The sequence below is a fragment of the Rana temporaria genome, chromosome 5, assembly GCF_905171775.1.
Source record: "Rana temporaria chromosome 5, aRanTem1.1, whole genome shotgun sequence".
In the NCBI taxonomy this organism is placed as follows: domain Eukaryota; kingdom Metazoa; phylum Chordata; class Amphibia; order Anura; family Ranidae; genus Rana; species Rana temporaria.
The window spans coordinates 313656570-313682658 of NC_053493.1; the positions used below are offsets into that span (position 1 = coordinate 313656570).

At 42.7% G+C, this 26089-nt stretch overlaps 1 protein-coding gene across 1 annotated transcript in view; it reads right to left on the reverse strand.

The window, feature by feature from the left end:
- LOC120941278 (ethanolaminephosphotransferase 1-like) overlaps positions 1-18938 on the reverse strand; it is an 89577-nt gene extending 70639 nt beyond the window's left edge. Inside the window, exon 1 of the mRNA XM_040354599.1 lies at positions 18695-18938. Within this exon, the coding sequence (XP_040210533.1) occupies positions 18695-18751 (57 nt within the window). The 5' untranslated portion in view covers positions 18752-18938. The remainder of the gene's footprint in view (positions 1-18694) is intronic.
- Positions 18939-26089: the final 7151 nt, after the last annotated feature.

The window sequence follows — 26089 nt, forward strand, 5'->3', positions numbered from 1 at the left end:
GCGCATCGTCGATTTCATCGTATAATATGCAAATGAGCTGGATACGCCGATTCAGAAACGTACGTGCGCCCGGCGGATTTTTTTACGCCGTTTGCTTAAGGCTTTTTCCGGCGTAACATTACTCCTGCAATTGAGAATCTGTGGCAAGACTTGAAAATTGTGGTTCATGGACGCTCTCCATCCAATCTTATAAAGCTTGAGTTATTTTGTAAAGAAGAATGGGCAAAAATGGCACTCTCTAGATGTGCAAAGCTGGTAAAGACATCCCTTAAAAGACTTGCAGCTGTAATTGCAAAATTATTGACTCAGGCGGGCTGAATACAAATGCAAGCCACACTTATCAAATATTTATTTGTAAAATAATTGAAAAGCATTCATCATTTTTCTTCCACTTCACAATTATGTTACTTTGTGTTGGTCTATCACATAAAATTCCACTTAAAATACATTTACGTTTTTGGTTGTAACATGACAACATTTGGAAAATGTCAAGGGGTATGAATAATTTTTCAAGGCACTGTGGCCCAGATTCACAAAGACTTACGACGGCGTATCTCCAGATACGCCGTCGTAAGTCCGAATAAGCACCGTCGTGTGTATGCGCCTGATTCATAGAATCAGTTACGCATACATTCTGCCAAGATACGAGCGGCGTAAGTCTCCTACGCCGTCGTATCTTGGGTGCATATTTACGCTGGCCGCTAGGTGGCGCTTCCGTTGATTTCCACGTTGAATATGCAAATGAGCTAAATATGCCGATTCACGAACGTACGTGCGCCCGTCGCATTTAGTTACGTCGTTTACGTAAGGCATACGCCGGCGTAAAGATAAAGCATGTCTCTAGGTGGCGCAGCCCATGCAAAGTATGGACGTCGGAACAAGCGTATCTTTTTACGTCGTTTGCGTAAGTCGTACGCGAATAGGGCTGTGCGTAAGCTACATTCACATCGTAGGCAGTGTTCGACGTATCTTAGGCATTCTATCCGACGCATGCACACTGGGATACGTCCACGGACCGCGCATGCGCCGTTCGTTCGAAACGTCAATCACGTCGGGTCACGATTCATTAGCATAAAACATGCCCACCTCTTCACAATTTAAATTAGGCGCGCTTACGCTGGCACATTTACGCTACGCTGCCGTAACTTAGGACGCAAGTGCTTTGTGAATACAGCACTTGCCTCTCTAAGTTGCGGCGGCGTAGCGTAAATACGATACGCTACGCCCACCCACACTTACGCCGCCCTATGTGAATCTAGGCCTGTATGTTTAAGTGTACATTTTATGCTTGAAAATAAAGCTTGACTAAACCTTAAAAAAAAATAGGTTAACATGTCTCAGGCTGGGTTCACATCTCCGTGCAGAGCGACTCACAGCAGGGGTCCGTTGCATCCCTGTTCACTTTTTGGCTGAATTTGGACCTGAAACAGACCAGAAGATGCACAGGACTCCTGTGTAATTCGCTCCACAGCTGTCCCAGAGCTGTGTGGACTGGCTCCATTTAGAGACGGTCACAGTCTCCTGACATGCGAATTGGATGTGGTAAAATGGTTTATCTCGACCCTTTAGGGGCAGTTAAAATTTAGCAGACTGGATCAAAAATAAAGGAAAGCTGCAATATTTAAAATATTCGCATTTGGGTTTGGTACTGCTTGGAATTTATATTTCTGCAAATCTTTCATGGTCAACAAAGGTGAAGATGCCTATATTTTCGGAGATTGCTCAAGAAACTGCAGCTGTTTTTTAAACCTATATTTTCAGTTAAATAAACACTAAAACTAGTTGCTGTGCACAGAAACACAATGTAATCCACATTATTTGTAACATTTTAAATAGAATACTATGTAAAGTTTAACATGTTTTGCATGTTTTAAATGTATTGCATTTACCTTTTTTATTTACTATTTGCTGTCACAATGGGGCTAACAAAAGTGTAGGAAGGTTATAGTTCCTCTTTATGGAGACATCTTAGGTCTATTAAAGTACTGATGTCTCCCCTGCACTTCTTCCAAATGAATTGAGTACTGCGACAATCAGCGACAATCATAGGGTCCCATGCAGCCTTCCTGATGAAGCCCCACCACCCCCGCTTCAACCCCCAACCCCCCTTCCCAGGGTGCAGCGGAACAGCGCCCCTGGCTTTATCTGCCTATGATCCTTTGCCAGGACAAGGTCACCTAGAGCCCAGAGTGAACATGCCAAATTGCACCTTCCCCCCAAGATGTATGTGTCAGCAAAAATCCCCTCTCCCTATTTCTATAAATATAATAAATTCAGCGTGGGTCATTGTGTCCCTTCACCAATTCAAATGGACAGCCACTCACCAGATAGTATTGTCTTTCTTCAAAGAAAGATTGTCAAAAAACGTTTTAAACTATTTTTATTCAGTATAGATGTTTCTCTCATGCTATGAGATCTTCTCCTTTCTTATAGCAGGGGTCAGGAACCTTTTTTTCCACTTAAGGGCCAGATTCAATGTGTGTAAATGCATAGAGGGCCACATTCACCTGCTAATAAATCAAGGTAGAAATCTGGACCCCTTTACATTACACACCCCCCCGCGCCTTTGGACCCCTTTACATTACACAGCCCCGCACCTTTGGACCCCTTTACATTATTGATTGATTGATTTTAATATTTCTTTACAGCGCCACATACACCCTGAAGGGTGTGTCTAAGCGCTGGAAGGAGGTCCGCTGGTCTGTTCTGGACCAAAAAGCAATCCAAGAGAAAAAAGAAAAAAGACTTCGTAGACGAACTGATGGCTCGTGTACATAAAAGAAAGAGAAACCATATAAAATATCAACAATAAAAACAAACGGTAGCAAGGGGGTTTGGAGTGAGGGGGACATAGGGTGAGGGGAGGAGGGGCCAGGTCAGTTTAATAGGCGTGGTCATAATCAACTTGCCCCAAAGAGGAAGGTTTTCAGAGCCTTTCTGAAGGTAATAAGAACAGTGGACTTCCTCAAAGGCAACGGGAGAAGGTTCCAAAGCGAGGCGGCTCTGGCTCTGAAGGATCGGCCACCGAACGAAATCAACCTTACTAGAGGGATGACAGCAAAGTCCTGATCGGCCGATCTCAGTGCCCTGGGGGGGTGGTAATGTATGGCCATGTTATTAATGAACAGTGGGCCATGTTGTTTGAAGGCCCTGAACATAACACACAAAGCCTTGAATTCGATCCTCCTTGCGCATGGGAGCCAATGAAGTAGTCTGAGAACGGGTGATATATGGTCCCATCTTGAGGTCCCCGTAATCAACCTAGCTGCCTGGTTCTGCACCAGCTGCAGCTTGGAGAGCCATTTAATAGGGAGTCCAAGGTATACCACATTGCAAAAGTCAAGACGTGAGATGACTAAGGCCTGTACTAGTGTATTTCTGTGTGTTTGGGAGAGCAGATGTTTTACCCGTCGCAACATCCGAAGATAGTAAAGGGCATTCTTGGTACAGTTCCTCACCTGTGGAATCCATGACACAGCCCCTGTACCTCTGGCCCCCTTTACATTACACAGCCAACCTCTGAATGTTACACAGCCCCCCCCCCCCCCCCCCCGCACATCACACAGCCCTCCTACATCATATTGCTTCTCTTTTGATAAAGATCAGCAAAAAAAGTGCTCCGAGTTGCTGTAATCCTAGAAAGCTGTTTCTCAGGCAGGCAGATCAACTCCTCCTCTCACTCCACAGTATTCACATGACAGATCATGGGAAAATAAAACAATACATGGTATAGAACTACTAGACCAGGTTTTTATACATTAAAAAGCCGATATATTCACAATATATATCTTGTAAAGCAGATCACAAAGGCTGAAAAGGGACAATACAATATAGGCAAGTGTTACTGCACTGTGTAGCTCACTGTTTGTTATATTACTGTCACCCCTGTGTGGGAATCAGAGATACTATATCTTTTGAGGTTTCTCTGATTCACTGAAATTTTCTATTTGCACACTGCAATATACTTGGGCTTTTCTCAAGTATATGAAAGCAAAGCTCATTTGATTATAACCTATCAAGAGACTGGTTTTGTGCTGAAGTGCATATCTGCCACTTCATTATTAAAAGCAATGGTGTCTCTTCTTGGTCTGGGGGGTTCCTAGCTAGTATTAGCCTAGGCAATGGCAAACAGCTCAGTGTAGTGACAGTATAAGCTTTCTGATGACCATTTAGATACGTAGTGGTCCGATAGCACTGATAGCCTATTGTCAGGTTAGGTACCAAGAGATAGACTAGATAGGCCTGATTTGCCTTGCAGGTGGCGTTTTCCAGACTTCTTCACCATCGGTGTGTTCATCTGTACAAGCCCCAGAAAGCCACCACTCCACAGATGCATCAGGGTTTGTCCTCTCAAGCCAGATTGTGTTACGCCTTGCAAGCTACTGTAGAAACCAGACTTCTGTGTTTACAAGTGATTGTGGTGAGCAGGCATCAAAGAGTCTGAGCCAAAGGTGGTGGAACTGAGTTCCCCCAAGTTCCCCCTGAAAAAAAGCCCTAGTTGTATGTAATAACATTACGTTATCATATATAAAGTTACACTAATCACCTGCTGGTATGTCTGCATATCTTTACTTTTAGAAATCTATGCTGGGTATATTAGTACTACTGCTATCAGTTATTTTGAGTGAGTTACTAGTTATTGTCCTAGAAAGGGATCATCTCTACATACGCTGGAGCCCTGTTCTAGGTGGAGGCACTGCCAATTATATAGTCATAGTCCATTCCTTCTTTAGCGAAGGCTCTGACTTATTTGTTTACCTGCAGGTTACCGGCATAGCCTGTGTTGAGAGGGCAATTTCAAATGACCACTCCCCCCCCCCCTATAATAGGGCTACACATGCAAGTGCCATACAATTCAGTGTAGATTCCACATCCAGGTGTCCTCCACCACTTCAATTTGACAGCCACTCATCTTCTAATATTGCTTCTCTTTAGAAAAAGATCAGCAAAAAAGTGCTCTGAATTCCTCTGATCCTAAACATCAGCTTGCTTTGTTCAATGATTTAATTACATTTTTTTTTTCAATTCCTTTAATATTATTATGGCAAAGTTTCTCAAATACAACAAGTCACCTCATTTTCGTAAAAAAAAGGATATATTCAGTTGGCATACACCAAGAACAGAAAACAAGCAAGACTTAAAGGATCACTAAAGGAAACATTTTTTTTTGCTGAAATGACTGTTTACAGGGTATAGAGACATAAAAGTTAACTGATTCCTTTTAAAAATGATTAAAAATAGATTAAATTCAATCATATTAAGTGCCTTTAGTTTCACTTTCGTTTTTAAACTGGTTTCATGTTTCTGTGAAGTAAAGAGACCCACAGAACAAAAACAAACAAATCCAGGGCAGTGTTTTGTTTTTAAAATGAATCCGATTGGTTCTGAGGAGTTTTAGACACACAGCTTGGACCACAGTGAAAAGCTGCCATGAGATTTTTCATACGGAGCCAGACAAGCAGGAAATGTGGAGATCACAGCAGAATTTCAGCAACTTCAAAGCAAAAACGAACAATGAGGACATGAAACCACTACTGCAGTAAGGTAAAGGAAGCTATTTAGCTAAAAAAAATTCCTTTAGTGACCCTTTAAGAGATCGTTTGTTGACAATTTAAAAGTTACTTTGCTTATACGGTAGCACTTATAAACATTGAAACCAAGGGGCCTAAAGGGCCCATAGAAACATATACCATGCTAACCAGGGGAGGGCTGGCAGCCTTAGGAGCTGACACAGGCACGGCTGCACAGTGGGAGGTGAGCAGCGGCCGTGATCTGTGTTAACAGAGCTCCAGCAGGCATATTCCTGCTCTGCAAAAACAGCATTTGGTAGTGGCGGCCTGTGGCTGTGCATAGTGTCACCAGCCCGGGGGGAGATTTCCACCCTGCCCCCCCTGCCAGCCCTCCCCTTATGCTAACCAAACAGTTTCATCAATTTAGGGAGTAAATCTAATGGATATCACGTAATATACATAATCTGAAAGTCCACAAATTTCTATGATCACTATAGATTTATAACTGCCGTAACAACGGCTGAGGTGCAGAAAAGTAGTACAGACAAAGAAAGAAAGAAAGAAAGAAAGAAAGAAAGAAAGAGGAGAGGGTGGGAAATAAAAAAAAGGGGGGGGAAGGGTCGTACTCCTGAATGTTAACAGAAGCCCCGGCACATTGCTCTGTGCTGCTGGTAAATTAATTCAATTGGGCTTTGGAGCGGGCCACCTCCTGCAGGTACGCATCTGTGCATGTGAAATGTCTCCAGGGCCTCCACTTGTCTCGGAATTGTTCTTCCGTATTCTGGAGAGTAGCAGTCAATTCTTACATTCTGAGAATATAATTGACTTTGGAGTACCACTGGTTGGTGGTTGAGGCTGCCTCCACTACGCAGGTACACACGCCCTCGCTGCATTGAGGAGCTACATTATGAGTGTCTTCTTGTATTTCCGAAAAGGTCTCTCTGTCAGGTGTAGGAGACATGCGGCTGGGTTACATTTCAACTCTACTGAGGTCAAGTTTTTAATAGTTGTTGTTACCTCCTCCCAAAAATGTCTCAGAATGGGGCAGGACCAAAAGATGTGGAAAATCGTACCACCTTCCACGTTGCACTGCCAGCACTTATCAGGAGAAGCCCTATCCATTTTGTGAAGTATATAGGGAACTCTATACCATTGGGATAACATTTTGTACCCGATTTCCTGGTATTGGTTCGCCATGGAGGACTTATGTGCCAAAATTTGTTTTTTTTCACCTGCCGTGGTGTAATCTAAATCCCGAAGTCCACTTCCCAATGGCGAACAAATGTCAGGGCCGGATCATCAGTCTGAGTTGTCAAGTAGCTATATAACAGAGATAGCGTGTGTCGAGAAGGTTCCCCCACACTGCATAATGATTCAAAGGGGGTGATATCACGTGGGATATATGGTGCCTTCTGCAGAGACTGCAAAAAATGTCTGAGTTGGTTGGTGCTTAGACTATCCAGTGGTGGATCTGAGAGCCTAGAAATGGCTGTCAGTGAGGGGAGCCTCCCCGTGACCATACATCAACTAAGCGATATTTCCCTGATAGAGTCAGCCATCTCATCCTTCTGCTGGTAAGTCCTGCTAAAACTTAAAGGGTCACTAAAGGAAACATTTTTTTTTGCTGAAATTACTGTTTATTGGGTATAGAGACATAAAAGTTAACTGATTGCTTTTAAAAATGATTAAAAATTGAATTTAATCTATCATATAATGTGCCTCTAGTTTCACTTTCGGTTTTAAAGGACATACATGAAGTTCCGGGTGAGAGGTGAGTCGGGAAGACTCACAGAACAAAAACAAACAAATCCAGTGTTTTGTTTTTAAAATGAATCTGATTGGTTCTGAGGAGTTTTAGACACACAGTAATGACAGCTTAGACCACCGTGAAAATCTCCCAGTATGATGGTTATAAGGAAACAGGCAACCAGGAAGTGTGGAGATCACAGCAGAATTACAGCTACTTCAAAGCAAAAACGAACAATGAGGACATGAAACCAGTACTGCAGTAAGGTAAAGGAAGCTATTTAGCTAAAAAAAAAATTCCTTTAGTGACCCTTTAAGTGTTGTTTATTAAAAAGGAAATATAATCAAAAACATCCTATAAGGATCACACAGCATGTAAAGTAGTCTGCAGGTCCTACTGGGATCAGTCCCATCTGCTGTTAGCAGTGCTTCTAAAGCCTGCTACAGTACATGTCAGTCTTCCAGGTCTCTGCCAATCAGAACAAATTAAGTTCAAAAGAATTACAACTTTTGCAGGGTTTGTTGGTGGTGTGCTATAGTAATGACATAAAAATATACAGCTAAATATAGAAACATTTATTATAATTTTTTTGCCATTTTGAGCCAGTTTTCCTTTAATAATAAAACAAAATTATGAGATAGCTAATAATTTTAACCATCAATTTAAAAGCCCAACCTGTCCAGAAAAAAACAGGGTATAATCCATCTGGATACACTAATGCCTCGTTTCCACTGAGCGGATCGGTTCGGTACGGTTCGGTACGGTACGCTATTTTGGGTGTTTCCATTCTGAAAGCGTGCCATAAAACCGAACCGTACCGCACCATTCAGGGTCCTGCTTCTCATGTGGGTCCATAGAAAATGGAACGGTACGGTTAGGGCGGAGCTACTGGCGTCACACAGTACTTTCCACTGATTGGTGGTCAGAAAACATCAATGCTGAAGTCAAAGCAAAGCGCCAAACAATCACCACGTCGCCTTATTAGTCCATATAAAGGAGAAGGATGCCAGCAAACAACAGCAGGGTCTGGTTATCTGAGGAACTATCTACGTTCTTAGCAATTATCGGTGATGGCGTTATTCAGAGTGAGCTTGATGGATCAGTGAGAAATGAAAAGGTCTATAAAGATATTTCTCAGCGGATGGCAGCCGAGGGATTTGAACGGACGTCGGGCCAGTGTAGGGCAAAGCTTAAAAAGCTTAAAGCACAATATAAAAAAATTAAGGACGCCAACAGCCGTAGTGGAAACTGTCCAACTGCTTGGAGGTGGTACGACGCCATGGACGCCATTTACGGTCATCGGCCAGCAAACCAAGGCAGGGAGGGAGGTCTGGACTCTGCAACTGTAATTCTCGAATCCATGGTAGACCCCTTTGGTAAGTTTTTTTTTTTTAAACTTGGCATAGGATATCGCTCTGCTTACCATTTAAAATATAATATCTAACCATATGTTTATTTTCAGAAACAGTTGATGGACTCTCCACTGATGCATCAAACTTATCAGAAGATGGACCTTCAATGTCTTTCAGCAGCAACAGCAGCAGTATTTCCTCAAGCCAACCACAGAGTAGCCAACCACAGAGTAGCCAACTACAGAGTACTCCCAATGCACCAAGGCACAATGGTAAGACATGATGATAATAAAGTAATTTTTAACTGTGCATTTTCTTAAACTAAAACAGCAGTGGGGCAGATGTGCAGGAGGTACAGTGTTGGAATAGATGAGAAGGGGGGGACCAGCTGTGGGGGAGATGTGCAGGAGGTACAGTGTTGGAATAGATAAGAAGGGGGAGATCAGCTGTGGGGGAGATGTGCAGGAGGTACAGTGTTGGAATAGATAAGAAGGGGGAGATCAGCTGTGGGGGAGATGTGCAGGAGGTATAGTGGTGGAATAGATAAGAAGGGGGAGATCAGCTGTGGGGGAGATGTGCAGGAGGTGCAGTGGTGGAAGAGATGAGAAGGGGGGGATTAGCAGGAGGTACAGTGGTGGAAGAGATGAGAAGGGGGGGATTAGCAGGAGGTACAGTGGTGGAAGAGATGAGAAGGGGGGGATTAGCAGGAGGTACAGTGGTGGAAGAGATGAGAAGGGGGGGGATCAGCAGGAGGTACAGTGGTGGAAGAGATGAGAAGGGGGGGATCAGCAGGAGGTACAGTGGTGGAAGAGATGAGAAGGGGGTTCAGCAGTGGGCAGATGAGCAGTGCTGTGTATTGGTGTAGCAGATGAGCAGGGGGAACAGAGGTGTGGCAGTGAATCAGTGTGGTACAGTCTAGTGGGGCAGATGAGAAAGGAGCTTACAGTATTGGTTTGGCAGATGTTACCAAAAGCAATATTTAGGTCTTTTGTATATTACAGGTGAAAGGAGAAGGTTACAGTTGGATCTGCGCACAGTCATGGAGGATATGCGGGCAGCAGAAGAAAGGCAGCTGGAAAGAATGGATAACCTTTCTGAGAGGCGGTTTCAAGCACTACGTCAGGATGCACAGGAAGCTATGCGCCAGGAGGCAGAAATTGCCCGGCAGCAGATGGAGCAGTTGGCTACCTTCAACCAGGCCTTCCTCGGTGTCCTTGGTCAGCTTGTTCAAGTGATTGGAGCCAATCGTCAACCCAGGTCACCACCCAGACAGTAGTGCCTTTCATGCAGCACAGGACCTGTACCCATGTTTACGTTTAAAAATATATAATTAGAGTGGGTTTTAAAGGTTAGATTTTTTTTTTTTTTTGAATAGGCTCCTTTGAGCCATCAGCGATCACACAAGATTGGACACATTTGCTCCTTGCTGCACATGGCTTTCTTTGTGCTGCTGCTCTGATTCCCTTCTGCCTCCTTTGCGTTATCACCCCCCTTGGACGGTGGAGCCTGGATTTCAACAAAGGGCACCCCCGATCGCTTAATTTCTTCTCATTTTTGCATTGTAGATGTAATTGCGAATATACTTGGCATTTTTGGTTTACCTTTTCCTTTAATTTCCTTTTTAGATGTTTTTTTTCTTGGTCTGAATTTCTCACTTCCTGTTCCTTCTCAGTAAACCTGACAACATCATCTGAGCTGTGTTTAGTCAGTCAGCACAGCTTATTGAACAGCTTACTGAGGAGGAACAGGAAGTGAGAAATTCATACAAAGAAAACAAAAAAAAAACATTTATTGGAAGTGAAATTGAAGAAAAAAACAACAATGCACTAGCTTAGGGATATGCAATTAGTGGATATCCAACTGTTTCAGAACTACAATTCCCATGTGGCATAGCAAGACTCTGACAGTCACAAGCATGACACCCAGAGGCAAAAGCATGATGGGACTTGTAGTTCTGCAAAACAGCTGGATTTCCGCTAATTGCGTATCCCTGCACTAGCTTAATAAAAAACAAACCTTTACAAGCTCTTTATTGTAAACAATGTTTCTACATTATCAAAATTTTGCCTTTACAAAATATGTAGGAAGATGATTTTTTGTGTGGAATAAAAAACAAGAACGACTTCTCTGAGTATGTCTGATTTTATTTAGCATATAGCAAAAAGTAATTAAAGATTTTAATTATTCACGGTAACAACGTTAACGTTAAGGTGCCTCATCAGAGCCTGACGTATTTCACTGCACTCTTCTTCCATATCCTGTGCTGCTATTACTGGTACTGGCTCTTCTGGAGATGTATTCCAATCCTGGTCAAAGTCTTCTCCATGACTTTCACAAAGATTGTGAAGAGCACAGCACGTTAGGACCATGGATTTGGTAAGTTGAATGTCACTGTCATTCCTCTTCATAAGACACCTCCATCTACCCTTAAGTCTTCCAAACGCATTTTCCACTACAACACGTGCCCTGGATGTTTTCTTGTTGTAGATTTGCTGCTCTGTTGTTAGGCGCCCATTGTCAGGAAATGGTTTCAGGAGCCAATTTTGTAAAGGATAGGCAGAGTCCCCAAGCACATAATAGCCAACATTCACCCCACAAATGTTCTTAGTGCTAACAGGGTACAGGCCTCCCTGGCCAACCCAATCCCAAAATGTTGACAATCGGAGAACCCGAGCATCATGCAAACTCCCAGGCTTTCCTACATTCACATTCCAGAATAGTCCCTTGCCATCCACTACTCCCTGGAGGATGATGGAATGCCAGCCTTTTCGGTTGAAGTAGTCAGTGTGGTATTCTTGTGGTGCCATTATTGGTATGTGTGAGCCATCAATAGCACCAACACACTGTGGAAGGCCCCACCTGTTCTCAAAGTACTCAGCCATGTCTTTGAGCTTTTCCCTGTTAGGAAAATGAACAATTTCAGGAGCTAGCAATGTGCACACAGACTTACAGAAGTCCTGCACACACCGGCACACTGATGATTTGCTGACACCAAAAAGATGACCTATACTCCTGTATTCACTGTTGGTAGCCAGCTTCCACAGTGCAATGGCAATTCTTTTCCTTACAGGCAAACAGGCTCTGAAGTTGGTGCTTTTCTTTTCCATCACTGGACGTAGCTTGGCACAAAGGAATAAGAAGGTTTCCTCTGACATCCTTAAATTCTGCACCCACTGTCTGTGTGTGAATCCTGGGACGGTCACATTCCACCACTCATTGGCACGAGGGAAAGCCCAAATCACTGGTCGGCGGTGCTGCTTTGCCAAAAGGAGAAGCATCTGTAAAAAATGCAGTGTGTCAGTGTGTATAGGTCAGTGTGTGTGGGTCAGTGTGTGTTTCAGTGTGTCAGTGTGTGTGTAGGTCAGTGTATGTGTGTGTATAGGTCAGTGTGAGTGTGTCAGTGTGTATAGGTCAGTGTGTGTGGGTCAGTGTGTGTGTCAGTGTGTGTATAGGTCAGGGTGTGTGGGTCAGTGAGTGTGTCAGTGTGTGTATAGGTCAGTGTGTGTGTGTGTGTGTGTGTCAGTGTGTGTGTGTAGGTCAGTGTGTGTGTCAGTGTGTGTATAGGTCAGTGTGTGTTTCAGTGTGTGTGTGTGTGTCAGTGTGTGTGTGTAGGTCAGTGTGTGTGTGTGTGTATAGGTCAGTGTGAGTGTGTCAGTGTGTGTATAGGTCAGTGTGTGTGGGTCAGTGTGTGTGTCAGTGTGTGTATAGGTCAGGGTGTGTGGGTCAGTGAGTGTGTCAGTGTGTGTATAGGTCAGTGTGTGTGTGTGTGTGTGTGTGTCAGTGTGTGTGTGTAGGTCAGTGTGTGTGTGTCAGTGTGTGTGTAGGTCAGTGTGTGTTTCAGTGTGTCAGTGTATGTGTGTGTGTGTGTTTCAGGTAAGTCAGTCAGTTGTGCTTACCCTATAGCGCTGCCGTCTTTGTCTTAGCAGCACAAATGTATACTTCTCCTCCCGGCTACACATCCAAGCTAAAAGTTTTCTTCTCTTTTCGGCTGTGTTTCTCATTGCCGCTCGCAACCTTCTCTCATACAGTGCGGTATGAATTTTGCCTATAAAGAACCAAAAGGCTAGCAGAGAAAAGACGAGCTGCTGAATGACCTCCATTGTTGTTGTTGTTGTTTGGCTGACGCTGAGTGACGCTGCATCACGTTTCTCGTCGCACTAGTGTGACATCATGAGAGGCATTTTTTCTAAAACCTGTATGGCCCTGGCGGTCCGATTTGCAGTGGAAACGCTCACCAGAATAGACCGGACCATTCAAACCCGTTCCATTCTAAACGACCCGAACCGATCCACTCAGTGGAAACGAGGCATTAGTGGTTGTGATGATATGTACAGTTGTGGAAAATTGTGTTTGGTGTTGAAATGGTTAAATAGAAAGTGCTACAATACATACATAAACATAACATACTGTATAGCACCAACAACTAGCTAAATATACAGTCTTGGGAGAATCCCAAAAGCAATAAACATTTACTAGAATAAAATAAATGCAAAATATTGCCATATTTATACAGGTAGATGTATGACTAAATGTTCATACAGCCCATGGCATCACTAGAAGGCAGATAGCCCCAAAAATAAGTCATAAGTCTAAATCTTCTGCTTAAGAATAAGAAGGCAGAATTTAAATGTATCCAGCTATTTAAACTATTCTAGTAGTCAATGCTACATAAAATTAAAATCATTAAGAAACTTTTTCTATTGCCATATAAAAATTATGTGCAAATTTCACCATAATTGTATTTATTAAAGTGAATTTAATGCCAAATGAACCTACACCTATAATAAAGTGGAACTTTACTTCAGCCTCGGACCATTTCGCTACCCAAAGACCAGAGCACTTTTTGCAATTCAGGACTCTGTCGCTTTAACTGACAATTGCGCGGCCATGCGACGTGGCTCCCAAACAAAATTAAAGTCCTTCTTTGCCCACAAAGAGAGCTTTCTTTTGGTGGTATTTGATCACCTCTGCCGTTTTTATTTTTTGCTCAATAAACAAAAGTAGAGTGACAATTTTGAAAATTCAAGAAATGTCAGTTTAGGTGGACTGCCATGTCTTGATAGGTTTACAGTTGTGCCATACTCTTTCCATTTCCGGATGATGGATTGAACATTGTTCTGTGAGATGTTCAAAGCTTGGGATATTTTTTTATAACCTAACCCTGCTTTAAACTTCTCCATAACTCCTGACCTGTCTGGTATGTCTCTTGGCCTTCATTATGCTGTTTGTTCACTAAGGTTCTCTAACAATTCTCTGAGGGCTTCACAGAACAGCTGTATTTATACTGAGATTAATTTACACAGGTGGACTCTATTTACTAATTAGGTGACTTCTGAAGGCAATTAGTTCCACTAGATTTTAATTAGGGGTATCAGAGTTAGGGCACTTTTACATGGACGAGTCCGTGTAGGGCTCCGCTTTGTCAGCGGGGATCGCTCCGTCAATCCCCACTGAGCAGGCAGATGACAGGTCTGTCTCTTCACACTGTGCACGGACTGACCTGTTAGAGCGCCGCTCTCCCCTATGGGGGATTGGATGAAGACGGACCGTAGAGTCCGTTGTCATCCGATCCAGTCCGCCAGACGGATGGAAAATAGGGTTTCCATCCGTCACACTTTAGCAGATCGGAGCGGAGCAGATTTGCCGCTGACATGCGTGGCTCCATAGACCTGCACGGAATGTTCGTTCAGGTTCGCCTAAAAAACTGACAGGCAGACCTGAACGGTCCGCTCGTGTGAAAGGGGCCTAAAGGGGGCTGAATACAAATGCATGCCACACTAAAAAAAATGTTGAAAACCATTTATCATTTTCCTTCCACTTCACAATTATGTGCCACTTTATGTTGGTCTATTACATAAAATCCATTTACGTTTTGATTGTAACATGACAAAATGTGGAAAATGTCAAGGGGTATGAATACTTTTTAAAGGCACTGTACATCTATATCCACAATATTTTAGGTGCCAAAATTAGGTGCCCCCTTTGGTGAATATTACTATATGCCACTGATGTAAAGCCACCTACTGTATATCTGATTTTTTCTTAATTAGCCCTACATGGAATGTTATAATCTTTAGAAAAGCACATTCATTGTCTTTCTCATCTGTTGAAAGTGACTCAATGTTTAGAAGGTTTCTATACTACAAAACAACCCATCACATAATCATGTTCACTTACATCTTTTCTTTCAGTTCACTGTCATCATGCAACAGAATCCAACTGCTAAGCTTGTGAAGTAGGCCAACGGAAGAAATAAGATCTAAATTTGGTGAATTAATCATAAGCAGCCTTTCACCTAGACTGTATGAAGTGCAAATAATTGTTATATACTAATGTGATAACATTTTATCAGCCGAAACACTGTTCTGAAACTGAAATTGATCCCAGAGCTCGAAACCCACACTTAGAAAATTGTAAAATTAAAGCTGAACTTCAAGATAATAGCTAAATACACAGAATTACATATAAGAGAGCTGTTTTACTTGCCAAATGATTCATATTTCTGATCATCCAGGTCTGAGATTTACAAAGATCTGTCACACAGAACAGCCTTGCCTGACAGTTGGGGATCTGATCATCTGACCTCTGTTTGCTGCAGCTTCAGTTTCACTTACAGATCTCTTCCCCACCCCCAACATGTGATGTGGCTGTGAAAGTAGAAGCAGCACACTGATGAGCTCATCTCTTTATCACTTTGCTCATTCCTCCTATGAGCACGCTCTTTGCACTGCAGCTCACTGACTGGCTCCTTGTTCTGCTTCTCCCTCCCCTTCTCTATGCTCTGTTGTATAAACCAGTGGTTCTCAACCTCAGTCCTCAAGTTGTGAGGTTTATCTTTACTTTTCACAGCTGCTTTATATCAATATCAATGACATGGTATTGATAGGAGCTATTTTATCCAAGGAAAGTTCCCAAAACATGGCCCCTTGGCGGTACTTGAGGACTGAGGTTGAGAACCACTGGTATTAACAACTGCAAGTTGAAATTAGGTACTTGAGTTGCTTACATTTGCAAAAACACATTCTATGATATATTATTGAATAGTACTAATAATAATAATAACTACTTCAAATTATGTCTGTTATACCAGGATGGATTTCAGCTTTAAGATAATCCTGTCACAATTGTTTAAACGTTAAATGTATCCATGCTGGTCGGTAAGTAGGCTTGGTTTTTCCCTGGGCATTACCCAGGTTTTGTTGTTATCTGCTTTAGCCTTCCAATCAGGGCTCAAGTCCTGCGGGAACTCGTGGGAACGGAGTTTCTGCACTTTTTTCACAGCGGGAACGCAGTTCCCTTTGCAGGACTAGAGCAGCCGAGCCGCCCGAGCCAATCCTTCACTAAGCGGCGATGCCCAGCTCGAGTCACTGTCAGGGGCAGGCGAACCTTAGTAATCCTTTATGTTACTGGCCGCTTCCTGTAGACATTGCGGTATCGAGGAAGTGACGGAATACCCGCACACTACCCGATGAATCCATATACAGGAAGTGGCCAGTAACATAAATGATTACTATGGTACAGTGGATCGGAAAAAAAAAACATGCTGTTTAGTAATTATGCATATGAGCGTATAATTTTTTTTTTGGTGGGGGAGTGGATCTTGGGTGGGAGTTCCCACACTTTTTTCCCCAGGACTTGACCCCTGCTTCCAATGCTACTTACTGCTATGGCCAGCTATAGATGGGGCGGTGGACACGTTTATGTTTTACCTGTGGTGCTTGTATTGGCCCAGCAGGGCACCAACACCTTTGCAGCCATTGTGCTACATGTTGGGTGTGCCAAAATAGAATCCTAAAATATTAACTCTTGTGGAAGCCGTGGATAGATCACTTTCTCCCCTCAGATTTTGACAAATTTGTATTGTTCCCTTGAGCCCCCCAAAAATATGACATCAGAGCCACTCTAAAATAGATCTTTAACAGCATCCTAAGCCCCCCTCCCCCCCAGGACCTTTCTCTTCCCTCCGACCTCCCGTCCATATCTCTGTATTTTCTGTTTAACTGCTCTATACCACCCCCAACCCCTGACGTTTCAGACCTATTTTCCCCCCTCTCTCTCTCTCTCTCTTTCTAGTTTCCATACCTTCTCTTTTCACCTGTCAGAAATCATACTCACTAGCCCCCTGATTTGGGCTAACCCATCCTAAGAAAGGAGATCTGTTCTGATCCCAAATACATCTGATGCTCCAGGAGTCAGAGCATTAAGATATGCATAATATCCCTTCCCGTCACCATCCTCCTCTACCCCATGGTGCGCTGGCAGGACGGTAAAAAAAGTCCTGCTAGCAGCTTCTTTGAAGCGGTGACGGAGCTGTGTGTATACCTCTCCTCCACCGCTCCTGCCCATTGAAATAAATGGGCAGCGCGGCTGAACTGCCGGCAAAGCGCCGCTGCAGCGGCACTTTGCGAGTGGTTTTAACCCTTTTTCGGCTGTTAGCGGGGGTTAAAAGCATCCTGCTAGCGGCCAAATGCCTCTGCAAAAATGAAAGTAAAGCGCGGTAATGACGGTAAAAATAGCTGCGCTTTACCGCCGCCGCCCCACGTGTTACCGGCCCACCGGACAAATGCCTGGTCTGCCCTATGGCCAGTCCAGGCCATGCCTGGTGTCAGGCATATACAAGAAATCCCATGTGTATAAACTCAGATGCCATCTATATTAAATGGAAGGATGTCCATGACTGGAAACCAATTCATAAGCCATGGTATAAGTATAACAGACACATACTTATCAGTCGATAATGTCCTCTGTCGGTAGAAATATCCCAACAGGGGCCTAAACCAGGTGACTGCCACCGTCTTATGGACATTTGTTCATTCATTATCTGTTTACATTATGTACCTGCATTAGGGGCAATGCATAATACCAGGTGTTAATGGGTGTTGGTTGTTTTAACTTTATACTTGGCCAATCTTTTTAGCTATTTGTATGTCGGGCTGTATGTGAACAAAAAAGGGGTATTTCTATAAAGGAGCTTGTGAACATGCAAACTGATAACTGTCCACAGAACAGCTATTTTTTAGCACTTGTCGAAACAGATATAATAAAATGCATTCCATTGTATATTTAAAGCCAGCCATATATGGAGTGATTTTCTTTCAATCAATCGAAAATCAGTTGATTTCCCCATCATCACAGTTAGTGTTGATAGGGGAATTCCTCCCGCTGAGCCATTGTGTTCTGCTGGCTTAGCCATAGTGAGCAAATAAGGGAAATTGTGAGTTAGAGTTTACAAACACCTGAAGCAAAAAACTAATATCAACATGAATAGGAATCCAGGGATAAAGGCTATGCAAATCTTGACATTAAAAATACTTGTCATTATCATGAAAGACCCCATGCCTACAGCTATTCCTTACTCAAAACTGATATAATTTACAAATTAATCTTGTTAAAAAAAAATCTATGAGAACAAGCCATACAGAAAATGTCCCCGAACACAAATAAATTAATTCATTCTAACTATTTTCTTTAGGGCCAAGTCACACCAGTGGTGCACATTTTGCTTGCTATAGCACAATCCCACTGGTGTATGATGTGTAGGAGTGGTACAATACACTGGCAAAACGCATTGAACTATTATGTTGTTTTTTTTTTAATGCACTAAAATGTCACAAAATAGCATGTTCTTAATATCTATGCACTGCAGCGCACTGTGATGAGTTTTAGTGTGTTGCAACCTGCTTGCGTAAAAATGCAGACTGAGTTGGACAGCGCTGCTCAGTGCAGCCCAATGCCCATGATATAATTGGTTTCTGCCACAATGCCTAATGGCAATATTAAATCCTGCATTTTAGTTTACCTACAATGTGTAACTTTCGTTTTAGGCTGTTTTCTACTGTAATACGTGATAATAAAATAATTTAAAACTGTCCAGCATGCGGACTGTATGAATACAAAATTAAACAAACTAAACAATTCTAATTACAATTACTTACCAACTAAAAGCATGCAAGATAATTTATGGTTATCATTTAGAATGGTATTAAGCCTTAACATAATAATGACTTGATAGCATGAATGGCAAAATATTTCCTGTAATACTTCAATAAAATATATCTTAAAAAAACTGTAATCCTGTGGGTTACCTTGTACTTGTCAAAGCCGGCAAGTTGATCTGAGTTGATATACTGGTAGTTAAACATGATGTTTATTCACAGAGTTTTCAAATGACTCTTGTGTTTCTACACAATTCCTGTCTTCTGATTGTTCCCCTCTGGGCAGCAGCACAACGCAGGTCTTCCTGTAGCTTAGCAGTCTGTTCAGTAAGAAGAGTTAGTGTACGTGTGTTTGCCAGCCTGTGTACTGCTATCTTATCTGTGAAGAGCACAGTGCTTGATGTCACAACCCAGGAAGGAAGGTATTCCATGTATCACCTTGCTTTAGCTGCCAATGACCAGAAAAATGCATGAAGCTCTTGATCTTTTCTAGAGACATATTTTTTATACAATCATATGTTTTTTGGCTAACCATACTCACCTCACTCAAAGTCCCAGGGCAAACCCTGTGTATATACACAGATATATAAAAGATTTCTTGATCTTTTCATTAAAAATGTTTTCCTACCTGTTTTTTTTTCTTAATTATATTTAGTGTAGCGCCCCCTTACTTTCAGTATGGGCAGTACGCTAAAGTTAGTGGGGAATGGGAGAGTTACCTTGCTCCCAATTACTATTTGTTCAACTTGTGGGACTTCTGTCATTCCAGAAATGTCCACTGGGTCAGTCTGTGGTCCAGGGATGCAATATCATCCCTGGCCAGCAGTTGGTGCCAGAGGGGTTCTGGCAGAGTAAGTTTCTCCAGCAGCCAATCAGAAGAGTTTTTACCTCGCGGGGCGTGCTGGAGAGGAGTATATCTGTGACAGGTGTCATGTGTTCTAAAATCTTCGCGGGGTCCCGGTTTCAGATGTGGCATCCACCTTCAGGGTGTGCACATCCATGGACCCCGCCGGCGTGGCCCACCTGGCCATGATTGCAGACTACTTGGGACCTCACCCGGAGGTACCAGGGGACCCCAGCGACTTACTGGGTTCCCTATTCTACTGAAAGGATCCCAGGCTGGGTGCCGTTCGATTGGGGAGTCGGTTTGAGGGGGACCCGGAGGCAGGTCTTCCAACAGAGCCTGAACAAACCAATTGGGGATCCGGTGACCAGAGTACTGACAGGTATGTTTGCTGTCATCTGGTGACCGATGCAGAAATCTACTGGGAGGATTCGCTCCATCTATCTATTTAGCTCAGTTACTGTAATTGGCCTGTGGCAGAGGCCCTAGAGCCAGGTCTGTGAGAGAGGCCTGTTCCTCCCAGAAATCCTAAGTGGCGTCTCGGCTGCCAGGCCTGTAAATAGAGGTCTGTCCGGGGGCACTTTACCCACTCAGTTGGAGTGGCGACGAGTTACAAATTGGTACTACACAGAGCAGTACTGACTGCTCTATTTAATATCCAGGCCTGATACTGCAAGGTTCTTCCTCTCTCTCTATTCATCAACTTTGCCCTTCCCAATTGATGTTGATGTTGGCCGTGTTGGCCTGGAAAATAAAGCATTGGAAAAAACTCTTTATTCACTGTCTGGACCTTCGCTCACTATTTGTCTCTACAATTGCACCCCTAGACAACGCCAGGGTAACTTAAATAGGCCGATCCCAAATCAATCAGCGGCTCCTTCGGGGGTAGCGCTACATTCGTTTTTTGTTTTTGTTTTTTTTACAGTAGTTTACAAAGAAGAGAAAAAGTACCTCTCGATGATACAGCAGTATTAGTATAATCAGACTACATTGTGGTCAGTAACATCCTACTGGAAGAGAAGCGTTGTCATGCAAGTCAGAAACTTCCGCTTCTCCATTACAGAGAGGGTAGAGGTTGTGTAGTCCTAGGATATAGCTAGAAACAATGTACAGTAACTGATAAGAGTGCTGCAGAGACAGGCACAGAAAGCTGACAAGATTCCTGGCAACATTTTTTTTAAAAAAGATATAACAAAATACTTTCAATGTTATATGTAACAGACCAAAGGGATGTTATGCCCTGTACACACGATCGGTTCGTCTGATGAAAAACGGATTGGATTTTTCATCAGATATCCGATGGAGCTGACTTTCATCAGTCTTCCCTACACACCATCGGTTAAAAATCCGATTGTGTCCAACGCGGTGACGTAAAACACAACGACGTGCTGAGAAAAATGAAGTTCAAGGCTTCCGAGCATGCGTCGACTTGATTCCGAGCATGCGTGGATTTTTGACCGATGGATTTCCTCACAGACGATCGGTCTTTTCTACCGTTTTTTTAATCATACGAAAATTTTAAAACAGGTTCTATTTTTTTTCACCGATGGGAAAAAAACTGATGGGGCCCACACACGATCGGTTCGTCCGATAAAAACGGTCCATCAGTCCGTTTTCATCAGACGAACCGATCGTGTGTACAGGGCATAAGAGTTTACATTTCTTTAAAAAAAAACAAAAGTTAAAGAATGTAAAAAGCATGATAGTGGGGTAGTCAGTGTAGGTTCTTGGTGCGCCCACACTGTGGTCTTTGGTCTTGGCACAGGGCAATCCTATGGACCAGGCTCAGGACCATGTGAAATTGCAAGGCTTTGCTCACATGTAGTAATGAGGACTCTGGATATGTGCCCGATGGTGAAACTTTATAGTGGAACTGGTCATGTACATTAAGAAACTGCAGAGGGAATGGGGAATTGGCTCTTCTTGAACTGCTTGAAGGGGGCTACGGCATACATATCACAACACCATAGTGAGGTTCTGTACTGGAACCAGCGGCTGACAGTGGCAGTAGGGTCCAACTTTTGGGCTTCTGTTTTTGCTGCAGTGCACTCGATAAAAGTGCTCTGTAGTTGTGACTACAAGTATAATGGTTCAGCATTGTTTACAAAAGAAGTGAGGTCACTTTACTTTCTGTGAATCTGGGTATTGGAGAAGAGCTAATGGAGCTTCGATCTGTCTTTCAGATTGGGGAGCTAAATATAAAATAAAAAGTAAATAATAACTTGAATTACATACATATTCCCTCCGTACATTAATTTCAGATAGTGATGCTTTGGATAACATTTGTGTGTATTGTATGATAGTAAAAAAAAAGCTAACATACCAGCACAATATAATTCAGTATTTTGGTGACTGCAAGCTCATGAAATGTTTCCATCATAATAATTGTGTCTCCACAAACCAGAATTGTTATTGGGCCATAATGCTTCACAGATATCACTTAAAAAAATCTATATATATTTTTTGCTCAGAATACCTACTTAACCTATGGACTTTAGCCTAGAAACACCAAAGTGCTGTTATCTGAAAAAAGATGACTCATGGTTATATTACTAGATAATGTCACTAATCAAATAAATTCCAAGTGGAAATCCATTTATCTTTCAATGGAGATAGTAATAAATATTCTTGTGTCATATGTACATGTGTAGCCAGGGGAGCTGGCACAAACATCCCTCTGGGGTAGACAACCTAAAGACAAACTTTTCAGTTGTTAGAGTGGGACAACAAGTCCCAGCATGTTTAGAAGCTATGCTCCATTGACTTCCAATGCTAAGTCTGGGCTGGCTTGTCTCAGACTGGAGAGAGGCCGAGTTGCTCAACCAAGGATTGTGGGAGATTTGGTCATTGCCCCCTATTAGGAGGAAACTACAAACCCCAAGCTTGGCGGCATATGGAGGAGTGGAGGAAATTAAGTATGCTGCCCGGGAAGGTCTAGGGTCTTTTGGTGCCAGACCAGGGTAGCGAGTGGGCACCCAGGGCAGGCGCCGAATAGAGCCGAGCCGACCCGAGCTTCCTTCGGGAAGTCGTGACGCGCTGTGTGCACTGTCGTTTAGCATGCCAATTGATTGGCATGTCAATAGGAACGCCCACTCCTGCGGGATTCCCTATCCGGAAGCCGCGGTGAATTCCACGGCTAAACGATATCTACGGGAAAAATAAAATAAAGGTCAGTGTCATTTTATATGCAGCACGGTGCTGGATGTAGTGTTAGAAATTTTTTATAGGGTGAACCTCCACTTTAAGGCAGCAGAGGGTTTATTGTCTGTTCTTGGCTAACCTTACGTTTCTCTAGGTGACTCGGTTACAGTTAAAACATATTGTTAAAATCTGGGCCCAGTTACAGTTATTAAAAAAGAATTCATACCCTTTGAAATGTTCCACATTTTGTCATGTTACAACAAAAAACGTAAATGTATTTTATTGGGATTTTATGTGATCGACCAACACAAAGTGGCACATAATTGTGAAGTGGAACAAAAATGATGAATGGTTTTCCAAATGATTTACAAATGAATATCTGAAAAGTTTGGCGTGCATTTGTATTCAGCCCCCTTTTACTCTGAGTCCACCTGTGTGTAATTTAACTTCAGTAAAAATACAACTGTTTTGTGAAGCCCTCAGAGGTTTGTTAGAGAACCTTAGTGAAGGCCAAGGAACACACCAGACATTACAGGGATAAAGTTGTGGAGAAGATTACAGCGGGGTTAGGTTATAGAAAGTCATCCCAAGCTTTAAACATCTCATGGAGCACTGTTTTAACCATCATACAAAAATGGAAAGAGTATGGCACAACTGCAAACCTACCAAGACATGGCTGTCCACCTTAAGAGATGCAGCCAAGAGCCCCATGGTAACTCTGGAGGAGTTGCAGCGATCCACAGCTCAGGTGGGAGAATCTGTCCACAGGACAACTATTAGTCGTGCACTCCACAAATCTTTGTAGAAGAGTGGCAAGAAAAGCCATAAAAAACCCTGTTTGCAGTTTGCGAGAAGCCATGTGGGGGACACAGCAAATAAGTGCAAGAAGGTGCTCTGGTCAGATGAGACCAACATTGAACTTTTTGGCCTTATTCTATTTCTTCTACGCACTCCATCATGGCAGTGAGCTTTCACCCCCGAATCAAATTTTGCTCATACAACGTAAATTGTCTTAATATTGCATCCAAACGGGGACCAATCCTCTATCAGATGCATAAACCAGAGGTTAATGTGCTTCTATTGCAAGAGATGCACTTTCAATCTGATTCCACCCCTTCCTGCTCCAACAGATACTTCAACAGGTTGATTCATAGTACGTATCCCTCACAGAAGGCCAGAGGGGTCTCTATCGCCTCCCACAAAACATTCCCTATAGAAATACTAGATCATATGTCTGATCCACTGAGAAGGTATGTTTTTGTGAAATTCTCATTGTGGGGTACTAAATTTACGGTAGACAACAATTACCTACCAAACGTTGACCAAATCCCATCAGCTTTGCGGTACCTTAAGATCTTAGCCAGTTTCACGGAGGGTAAGCTCATCCTGGGTGGGGACTTCAGTAACCCACTAGACCCCCTCTTGGACTCTTCAACGTCGTGATCTTTGATATATTTCCCTAAATTACGGACACTGAAGCGTGCCATCTGTAATTTACATCTCATTGATGTGTGGAGGTTATTGTATCCTACATCTCATGACTATACTAATTTCTGCCACGCACATATGTCCTATAGTCGCATAGACTACTTTCTAGTGGATCATAGTTGCTTAGACTGGTCCCCTGAATGTGAGATTGACTTCATGGTCTAAACCACTGCCCCATTTTTCTGACCTTTCTGGTCCCCTCCACTCTGGTAAAGAAATGGACATGGCATTTAAATGACTCCTTATTGTTGAACTCAGACTGCGTCACACGGGTCTCAGACACCATGTCTCACTTTTTCACAGACCACGCTGAGGACACTAGCCCCTGTGCTTCCAATGGGAGGCACTAAAGGCTGTCTTGCGAGGCAGATTTATTCAAATTGGGCCCCATTTGAAGAGAGAATGCTCAGCTGTCATAGTGGCTGCAATTCAAAAGCTTAGGAATTTGAAGACCATACACAAACGCTCCCCTACCGTCAAAACTCTCACTGAGGTTTATTTAGCCCGGTCACAACTTAGGGACCTGTATGAGGTGTCCACACGTAAATATACAGATAAGCTCACTCTGCACTAATATAAATTTCGAGACAAATGTGGTAGACCATTGGCTTGCTCCTTGCACACAAAAACACCATCAACATTTATTTCTCATGTTCGGGACATGTCGGGTAACTTTGTTTCTGCACCTTCCCAGATAGCTCAGACGTTTACGGACTTTCAATCTCTATACAATATCTCTGTTACTGAACCCTCTATATCTCCCTCAGAGACAGAGGAGAGTAAGACATTGTATGTTGAGAGGACAGCATTACCCACCTTGGATGAGGATACTATTAGAGATCTTGAAGAGCCTAATATGCAGATGAGGTTGCCAAAGCCATAGCGGCCACCCCATCTGGCAAGAGCCCAGGTCTGGAGGGATTCACTCCTACTTACTTCATACCAGAGCGGAAAAAACCTTTGATAGCCTCCTCTTATTTTATGCAAGAAAGGCCATCATCTTAATTGGGAAGAAACAAGCACCCCTCCACTTCCTCCTGGAAAAAAATATTCACAAATAACTTACCATTATACAAGGACACTTATGCAAATAGGGGATGCCCTACCAAATATGATAAAGTATGGACCAAGTGGCTTGCTGACCCTACTACGGCCTCTTAAAGATGTCATTAAAGTATAGCCTATAGTTGCATTGCTAACATTTTTGGTGATTCTGTGCACATATGGAAGATGTGAGTCAGTTACTTTACATGCTTTGTTACTGCCATCTGTGGTGAAGGTTGCATGGTCAAACTACTGTTTTTCTGATAAAATCCCTACTTATACCATGAATACTGCATTTGCTGCCTTTAAACCCCTTTGTGGGTAACTTGATATCTACGGATGTACTGTTTTATGTTGTATTGTCTTTTTCTTTTGGTTGAAAACCTTAATAAAAAGATTTTTTTTAAAGTGTTAATTCCTTATCAGAAGGTTCAGTATTCAGTATTCCCTCTGCAAACACTTGAGGCTCATATCTCCCTCATCCCAAAACCAGACAAGGACCTGTCTGAATGTGCGAATTATCTCGCTGATAGGAGTTGATCTGAAAGTGTTTGCCAAGGTTTTGGCTGATAGATTGCAGCCCCTATTACCCTTTTTTTTTTTTTTTTTATTCTTTATTCAAAGATTTTTTCAGTTATAACAAAACGTATAAACAATATAAACAGTATCAACAATATTAAGAGAAGGAATAAACTTATGTTACATTAAAAAACAAATCTAGCCACCAGACCAGACTAGAAAAAGTAGATACAAACAGCAATTAGGACCTGCAGAATATCAAATTAACACTTCATAGGCTTAGGAATATAAACCCAAAAACAAAAGAAATAAAAAATGTGCCTAGTTAAGAATATTAGGTACATTCCCTTCCTATTTCTGCCTGAATTTTTCCTTAATTTTACCTTCCTGTCTCTTGGTTAAAACAAAAAAATAATAATAACAAAAGAAAGACTCTCCGACTGCCCCATCCCCTCAGGGTCACGAGAGAGAGAGAGAGAGAGAGAGAGAGAGAGAGAGAGAGAGAGAGA